The 9,037-nt window shown below is 39.7% G+C and overlaps 1 protein-coding gene across 1 annotated transcript in view; it reads right to left on the bottom strand.

Annotated features, from left to right (window-relative positions):
- Nucleotides 1–9,037, bottom strand: part of LOC102192890 (RNA polymerase II elongation factor ELL) — a 33,507-nt gene that overhangs the window by 6,559 nt on the left and 17,911 nt on the right. The window contains exons 3-5 of the mRNA XM_005733389.1: nt 6,727–6,854; nt 4,617–4,780; nt 1,922–2,166 (exon numbers count right to left, since the gene is read on the bottom strand). Of these exons, the coding sequence (XP_005733446.1) occupies nt 1,922–2,166; nt 4,617–4,780; nt 6,727–6,854 (537 nt within the window). The remainder of the gene's footprint in view (nt 1–1,921; nt 2,167–4,616; nt 4,781–6,726; nt 6,855–9,037) is intronic.

Genomic DNA, 9,037 nt, shown 5'->3' with positions numbered 1-9,037 from the left:
AAAAAAAAAAAAAAAGGAGTATAATCCAGGATGTGGTCAACTGGTATTGACTTGTGATTGAGAAGCTATTAGCAATGAATGCCGACTGGAATCATACAAATCCAGTCCACAGATTACAACAAAAACATCAAAAAGGGTTAAAAATTATCTTTGTGGTATTTTTTAATCCTTAAAATATACCAAACCTCTTTTTTTATTTTTAACATGTCCTCACATATGTAATAGCAATCGATATCAACGTGTCTTATATTCCGCCTACTAATTTGTCAGTAAGTTGGGCTTCTTGCAAACTTGTTTCGATTGAGATAATAAAATATGAAATGGTAGAAAAATAAATAAAAAGACTACTCAGAAACTTAAAAACACAAAAGCTGCCACCACCTGAATCCATTATGTGCTAAACCCGAAACATCCACATTCCTGAAAAGCAACAACACCTTCTCAGCGTTTCCGTTTCCATCCGAGCGTCCCAGATTTTTTCCCCTCACATTTTCTAAAGACGTCTATCTTTCTGAAGCCTCCAGACAGAGGAGTCTGCCCAATAGCAAACAATCTCTGAAGACTCAATTACAGCAGCGACCTAATTACTCCTATGCAGTGAAACAAGAACCACATGCGTGTACAGACATCAACTAGCAGAAGGCCTGCAAAACACACAAACAAACATCACTTAGGAATAACTCAAAAATATTTACAGGAAAGCAAAAGAAACTTCTTAAAATTAGATCCCGGCTTTGATTAAAGCACAAATGGTGCTGGTCTCTGTCAGCACACACATTACCACAGATCTGTGTTGTTCAGAGCTTTTAAGTACCTTTCAGACACTCTGACAGTGTCAAAATGTATTGTTGTTGTTTTTTTTAATGTTAAATATAGTAGGGAAACACATACTTGATTTTCACAATGTGATATTAGTTGAATGTCAGGCAATGGCCATATATAATGTGCAAAAACAGAGCCAACACAAGCACATTTGCTTGGCTGGAAATGTAAATCACTGTTGTCTTGGTATAATGTGCAAAACCATAGCGTGTTTTTTAAAGTTTTATATAATGACAATTAGGGGTGTTTAAGGATGTTCAGGGAGTATAATGTACAAAGTCTACATTTGAAAAACATATGCATGAGATGCTGCGCTAGGCATGCGTGTGTGCCAAGCAGCAACCGGTGCAAACATGTTTACATGATGATTAGTAGTAGTAGTAGTAGTAGTAGTAGTAGTAGTAGTAGTAGTAGTATTTATTTATTGTCATTGTCAAGAACAATGAAATTAAGGGAAAGAAATGTTTGTTTCTACACTCATTTTCCCCCTTTGGGACAATCTGTTGGAGTTATGCATTTTCAAGGTCATGATGGCTTTAAGTAAAAACCATACACTGTATATAAAAGATGGAAGTAACCACCGCATCATTGTTTACTGGTTATTGAAACCACCAGCTGTCCGGGGCGATCGTGGCTCAAGAGCTGGGATTTCGCCTTGTAATTGGAAGGTTGCCGGTTCGAGCCCCGGCTTGGACAGTCTCGGTTGTTGTGTCCTTGGGCAAGACACTTCACCCGTTGCCGCCTGGTGGTGGTCAGAGGGAACTCTAAACCCTGCTGTTGGAGCTTTTTAGAGCATTTTAATGAACAAACAGTATGGCCTCCTGTGTGGTACGCATTATCCACGTTTATACTTCAGTTATGGTGAGTCAACTTGTATTATACTAGTATTGTACTACAAATTATATCTTTGTCTGAACAGTGCATCCACAGAGTTAATGGGTGCAGCTTTCTTACCCAGAAATCCCCTTTTGGATCCAGAAAACCAACATGATGACACTGCAGTGGCTAAATCCATCTTTTTTTACACTCTGTGGCCTCTGCATGGATGCAATTGCTTCAGCTTTTGTACATTTTGTCTACAAACAGTGTTTCTAAGTACCTCCTCCAGTATGGCACCCAGCTCGGCCTTATCTTTGGGGCTTGCTCTTTCTCTTTCCAGCCACAGCAGCAGCTCTGGTTTTCTGTAGGGTTTGAGAGCCAGCAGGTGGACGATGCGATCCTTCAGGGGCTTCTGCATTGAGGTCGCCATACTGCCATTCCTCCGGTTATTGACAGAGTACTTGGAGAAGCTGCTATCTGAGGCAGGGAGTGGGCCTGGCCTCTTCTGGTACTTGACACATTTACCTGAACACAAAGTAAAAGAGCAAGATCTACGATGATGCATCAGTCCGCCTGTGATTTAGGATGGATTAACTTAGATGACATTACCTCAAAAGACACACACATTATGTTAATGAATCAAATCAACATCTAATTATAAATACTTTGTATGCCTCAAGGAGCGGGCTTATAAAAAGCAGGATATTTCACATTTTATTGCAGGTGGCAAAACAGAAGCCTGTTTTGCATCAAGCAGTTTTGAGAACTACCTGAAGAGCTCCTCGTTGAACTTCATACTCTCCTTTCTTTCCATCTGTTTGCATTCATATTGCTTATAGAAAAGCTGAATCACTGTATTAACCAGCCAGTGGCCAGGAATGCAACATTAACTTTGTTTTTCTTGTATTGCTGTTTTAGCCTCTTGAGTTTTCTCAATATTTTTTGCCTTCTTGTGGATTGCGCTAATCAGCTTCACAAGTGTTTACTTGACATTGTTTTATATTTTGCCGTCCAGTTATAGACAGAATGGATTTTAGTGTTGGTGTTTGCATGTTGCATGTTTATTTTTTTGGCTATAGTTAAGAGTTATTGGTTACTTGACTCATGTTTTACCAAGGTTAATACTATTTGTATTGCTACTATACCAATCACAGTACACCTACATCTCTCAAAAGGTCCTCTTATGCTGGTAAACCTATAACCTGATAACCTTTTCTGTGTTAGGAGCTAAAAATGTAGTTCTGAGAACAACAGTTTTCTCCAGTTGATGCAGTAATTGAATTCAGTCTACATACAATATAGCACAAGGAAAACACCAGGTGCATGCCTTTGAGATCGGATTGCAGTGCAGTTTTGTTCTGTTCTTTGCATGGCTTTGAATCACAATTTAGTCTGCCAGGGGTCTTTTATGTTTTAAAATTGGCCAGATTATCTATCATCATTCTTTGTCTGATTTCCTGTCTTTACTCCTTACCTGCTCTATGTAGCTTAATTCATATTTTATTAAAAGAAAAAAGAAAAGAAAAGAAAAGAAAAAAAGGAAACAAGGGGAAAAAGACAAGAAAATACAACTATGCAATTTTAAGCAGGGTTACACTTCTGGGACAATTCTGAAATACTTTGTGGGTCATCCTGTGGAATTACAAGCACCGTCTTACTGGGGTCAGAATGTAACACAGCCACGCCTGGTGGATTCCTGAGGTTAGAGAGAGAGAACCCCAGCAATCAGACAATCTCCTATGCAAGCTGGCGACTGTGGGAAGAAAGAGCTCCCTTTTTACAGGAAGGAATCTCCAGCAGAACAAGGCTCAGGAAGGTACAAGGAGAAAAGAATCTTAAGGCAGTGAGATCTGAGATAAAATAAACAGATTTTAAAAAAAGTGATGAACACTTTACTCGAGATATCATCTGAAACCTGCTATTTATAGATCAGACTTGCAGCTACTTGTCCTTAGATGTAAAGATGCCATTGATTATCGCTTGTATCTCCAGTGAAGACAGATGGGGCATGTTAGAGCAGTGAAAGCTACGTCTCTCTGTGCTAATCCCATTACGGGTTAATCTGCGCTTTGCAGGTCAGTGACAGGAAAAGAAAAAGTAAGTCCAACAGATAACTTCATGCATATGTACTTCTGTTAGTCATTTATCATGATGAAAATAAGGAGAATTATGTTATAATGTCATGGGGATTTATGGTGTGCCAGATACGTGCTTGATAGGGTTTGGCTTTCTTTCTAATAAATTCTGTGAGAGTTACAATTTATACTGCTTTGTCATGTTCACCTTAAGATCTGATGTTACACAATCCATGCAGTAATCTGGTTTAAACCAACTACAGTTGCAGCTTCCCTGGAGCTTCAGCACTGACATGGGGGTCCAGGACAGAGCCAAGAAAAAGTTTTGCATAACCGCAGCAAAGTTTAGCGAACAGGGAAAAAACACAGAAGGTAGCTTTCAGGTCATAGTTAGTAAAACCTGCACGTCCCATACAGCTCTCATTCTGCAATAATCTTTGTTTTAGAGACATGGCTCCATTAACTATACTTTTCAGTTGTATTAATGGTAAGGGCCTGGCAGTGAATCGAAACTCCCTGAAATTAAAGTTTAAAGACAGTTTCTGACTTTGAACAATGACAAACATTAAATATCGGAGAAAAGGCTTAGCTTTTGTCTTGGTATAACCAAAAATACGGCCTACGCATGTGGTTTCATCGCACATCAAAAACAGGAAAGTATCTGGTTTTTAGCTTCAAGCAATAAATAAAGGAATATTTTTCAAGGCAAGTATTCCTTTTACTTTTATTGGTGCTATTATATTTCTATTTGGGTTTTTATACAGCCTCTTTTGTATCCACATCCAAATTGCTGATCCCTCTCCAACTAAAAAGCTATTTGGCCCTTCCACATGAAAATCTGCAGATGTATCATCTTTGATTTCGGTTTTCCTGCCACAGAAGCCTTTTGCTTAATCTTACTTGGATGTGTTGCTCCAGGTTTGATCTCAATGGCAGAGCGGCTCCAACTGTCCTTCTCCACCTGCGACATCCTCTCGCGGGTCATCTGGTAGGAATCATCGGTGGCACACACAGTGATCTTGTCCTGGATGCTGCCCTGACCTTCCAGCTGTTCGCGGCCGTCACTACAAAATAAAAAACAGCCAGCTGTTGAACTTCACGGCATTCTGCTGCTTTTTAAAAACATCCTTTAAGTTATCTCAAAGCAGGATGGCAGCGCAGAACCTTTGCAGCAGAAAGTGGCTTTGTGGCGGAATCTGGCTAAACCTGTGGTTGCTGTATGTTATGTCACTGTCTAGATTTAGCTCTGCAGCCTGTGACATGTGAGAAAGGCTATATATCTTGGTTCAGAGCAGGACAGACCATGTAGAAAAACCGCCAGGATTAACTTGGCTCCTGTCGGCATGCTTGCAAAACAAGAATCATCTTGGCCAAAAGTAAAAAGTTAAAATAAGAACCTGAGCTCCATTAATGGAGCAAATAAATCAGAGATTTACAGAGCTGCCAAAATCCAAAAAAACAAACAAAAACAGAACAAAATTTAAAACAAGTAGCAATTCCTGCTAATTTGAGACATTTTCACTATACAATAACATAAGTGACCAATGGCCACTCTTTCACTCTGTCCTCCAAATATCAAAACAAATGCAGGGGGCAACGGGAGCAAGATATTGCTGTCATGCTGATGTGCCGTTTCTCTTGGCTGCAGTAACTGGCTGAAATGAAAGCTAGTTAAAGTTCAGGCCACAATTAGCCATCTGGCACCAAGAAGCCGCAACAGAGCATAACCTTTAGTTTCCAAGCATATCCACTCCATAAATAAAGCAACGCGGGTCTCAGTAATGAGAGGTTCGGCCCAGAAATTTACAGGAAATTACAAGTGCCCCATGGTCTGTACGGTAAGATGCAAGCAAACAGTCTCTTCTGATTTGCGAGCATAGGGAGACGGTGTCTTCTGAGGTTATGAGCCACTACAAGAGGATCAGACCACTTACACATCTGGAAGCTCAAAAGTGTACTTTGCAAAATTCTCCACAAATGATGCACAAGCAATACGCAATCCTTCTTCATAACCATTTATGACCCACTGGAAGTGGGTAGTGGTGTACTTTGTTTGCATTTTCTTCTACATTTGGAACATTTTTGGGCCGCAACCTTCAGACAATACGTGGATGCCAGTAGCCATGTATGCAGGCAACCAGCTATCAGACTGAAGGGGGCTGAAAATGTGGATTCAGCAAAAAACAGTATTATAAATCTTCCAGACTGAATCTGAGGCTGGCCTTCACCCAACCAGCCTAAATTGTTGATGCAATGCAAGATGGATCTTGGTTTAAACATTTTTGCAATCCTTTATTTTTCTTTTAGTTTCTTGTTCTTAGCTGATAAGAGGGTTAAAGGTTGGATAAGTTGTCCTTACAGAGAAGCTCTTTTGCATACTTTTGTTGTAATAAGTGATTATTTGAGTTGTTGCCTTCATATCAACCCAAAGCAGTCTAATCATTCTCCTCTGACCTCTGGCATCAACAAGCATTTTCATCCAGAGAATTGCCGATCTCTGCATATTTTAATATTTCTGACCAGTCTCTGTAAATCCTAAAGATAGTTGCGCTTAAATCAGCTTTCTTCCCCATTCTGGTGGTCTGTTTGAACTTCAGTTTACATGCCTAAATGTACTGAGCTGTGGCCATGTGATTGGCTGGTATGTGGGTATGAAGTTTGTGTGTACATCTATTTGGTCTTAATAAGTGATAATAACCAACATAAATGTTAGCAGCATATTTTAAGTCTGCAGGTGGTTCACTGGGGTTGTGTGTGTGTTCTGGCAAATTCAGTCAGGCATATTGAGCGAGAACTTTTGGCTGCGCTTATCCAGAGAAGAATAGCCAAGTTTGAAGCTTTAACAAAGAGTTCTTTTTTTTTTATTGAAAATATTTGCCAAAATTCTTTGCTGATTAATGTAACGGGGGAAAAGGGATTTTTGATTAGTCTTCCATGGTGCTCAAAGTTGGATCTTGATTCAGTGGCGATAATAGTACTCGACTTGTGAAAACAAGTTTCGGATTCATACCTCGACACATACTGATGGATGCAGTCAAAGCTGGCCTGTGGCTGGTCTTTGCTGTCGCTGGACAAGTAAAAGGAAAAGACACGGAGAGCAGAAGGAGACTCTGAAGTGGGAGCTGGGATCTTGATGTACTGTGGAGAAAACAGAGGAAAAGATTTTTATTTTAGCAGATGCAAATAATAACAAAGTCGAATGAATGATCAAGTTGCATAAGCGTGTTAAACGCACCCACAAAACAATAATAAATGTATTCCAGGTTTTCCTGCCAGCTGATTTTGTCCTTAAAACAGCTTATGTAAATATTGTGTGAGCGCATTACCACGCAAAGTAAAAGAATGGTTTTATTGTTTCATTTGACTGCCAGCTAGTTGCTTTAACTTATCATTTTCCTAAGAGATTAAGCGTTTTTGATCATATTTCAAACTGTCAACTCATTGCAGGGAAAAGCAATTATCTACTCAGCACAATTTTAGGCAAGCTGATGCCAGATGCATTTAAGCCAAGAACACGGGACCATCCAAAGTCAAGGTTTCTGCAATCACCATAAATCAGTGAAGTTTTTATTTTCACAACACAATGCCACAGAAATAAGACTAAGTAACATGCACAATAATGCATAATACCACCGAAGGGAATTTACTTTATTTCATCAACAATTTTACCCAACAGGATGTTAAATGGACAAAAAGCAGACTGAGACTTTGGTTTGTGTGCAAAAGTGAACCCCCCCCAAAAAAAACAAAACAAAACAAAACAAACAAAAAAAAACTCTATACTGTGCACTGGCTGCCCAGCACAGCAGAGCAGACACATGCAGATAGCATGGTTTCTACAGGAAAGGGAACAACAGTGAAGTTCACCGTGAGGGTGAGGAGGATGGGAGGAGGATAAATAAAAACATTAAAAATAGCACACAGAAAATTGGTGCTTTGTGTATTTTGACTTCTCCTGTGCGACAGGGGCTAAGCTAAAACCTCCAAAGGGAGGCGCCCAGGAGACATCCTAACCAGATCACAGAACCACCTCAACTGGCTCCTTTTTAGCAGTACTCAGCCACATGATAGGATGTGATTCTGTGTAGAAACTACGGACAACCAACGTACTGCCACATGGTGATCTTGAGGAAAAGGTTCCTTTATCTTGTTCCACCACCACAACACAAATTAGAATTTCATTTATTCACTGTAGAGCTTACATTAAACTCAAACATTCAGTGACTGAAATTGGAAACATGACAGTACGCCAAATCCCTTTGGGGTTGGGTCAGGAAGAGGACCTGACATTAAAAAAATAACATAAAATAACAATATTTGTTGCTACCTGCTGTGGCGACCCCTTATGCAAATAATGGAGCGGCTCAAAGTAAGGCAAGGCAAGTTTATTTATATAGCACAATTCAACAGCAAGGTGATTCAAAGTGCTTAGTTTCTACATTACGTTACACACAATGATAAGTCATTAAAACAATTAAAATTCAAACTGGAAGTAACAGCTCTCGCTCCTTTGAGCACCCCATATTAAATTGGCAAAAATGGTGCAAAATTCAGCAAAATCAACATGGTGGGCTTCCTGTTGGATCTGGAACGCAAGTCGTTTTTTTACTGAACTTTACTGAATTTTATTTTATTTAATTTTGTAGGCGGTGCTATGGTTCTATTTACAGATTTCGTTCCTCAAGCATGTGTAGCTCTTCAAAAATGCAATTCATTTTTATAAACAACAAACAGAGCAATTTCATTAGCACCTTCATACTGTTTGTTCCCCCCTAAAAATCACACTCATGTGTGCACAGTAGTGTCCTACTGCACACAGGTTGGAAAACGCATACTGAAACCAGGCGACATGTCAAAGTCTGTTAGAGAAGAAATCTGCCAACGCAATGTGATGATTATCTCTGGGGTAAAATGTGGGAGATGAATAAAAACAAAAAAACAAAAACACTACAGTTGCTTGAGAACAAACGCTTGGACTATGACAAATGAGCTGTGGAGAAATACTGCATTAAAATGACAAGGTTTACACACCTTTTAGAAAAAACACAAACATCACTCGCTTCATTTTTTTGTTTTGTTTTCGTAGCATTTCAACACAGTCTCGCATGTACAATGAATCACACACACACACACACACACAGTTTCTCTCAGAGGTTTTAGACACTTTGTACTGCTCTGTAACTTTAAATAAATCTCCTTGGGTAAGCAGTGTTTTTAAGAGTCCGCTCCACTGAGGCGTCCATAAGATCTCCTGGCAGACTCAGTGGAGCGCAGCAGAGCCAAGGCTGCAACCTCCAGGGCAGACCAATGCATGTGAGTGT

Source organism: Pundamilia nyererei, unplaced genomic scaffold (assembly GCF_000239375.1).
Source record: "Pundamilia nyererei isolate P.nyererei 1_Seehausen unplaced genomic scaffold, PunNye1.0 scaffold00051, whole genome shotgun sequence".
Taxonomy (NCBI): domain Eukaryota; kingdom Metazoa; phylum Chordata; class Actinopteri; order Cichliformes; family Cichlidae; genus Pundamilia; species Pundamilia nyererei.
This window is presented reverse-complemented; position numbering and strand designations above follow the sequence as displayed.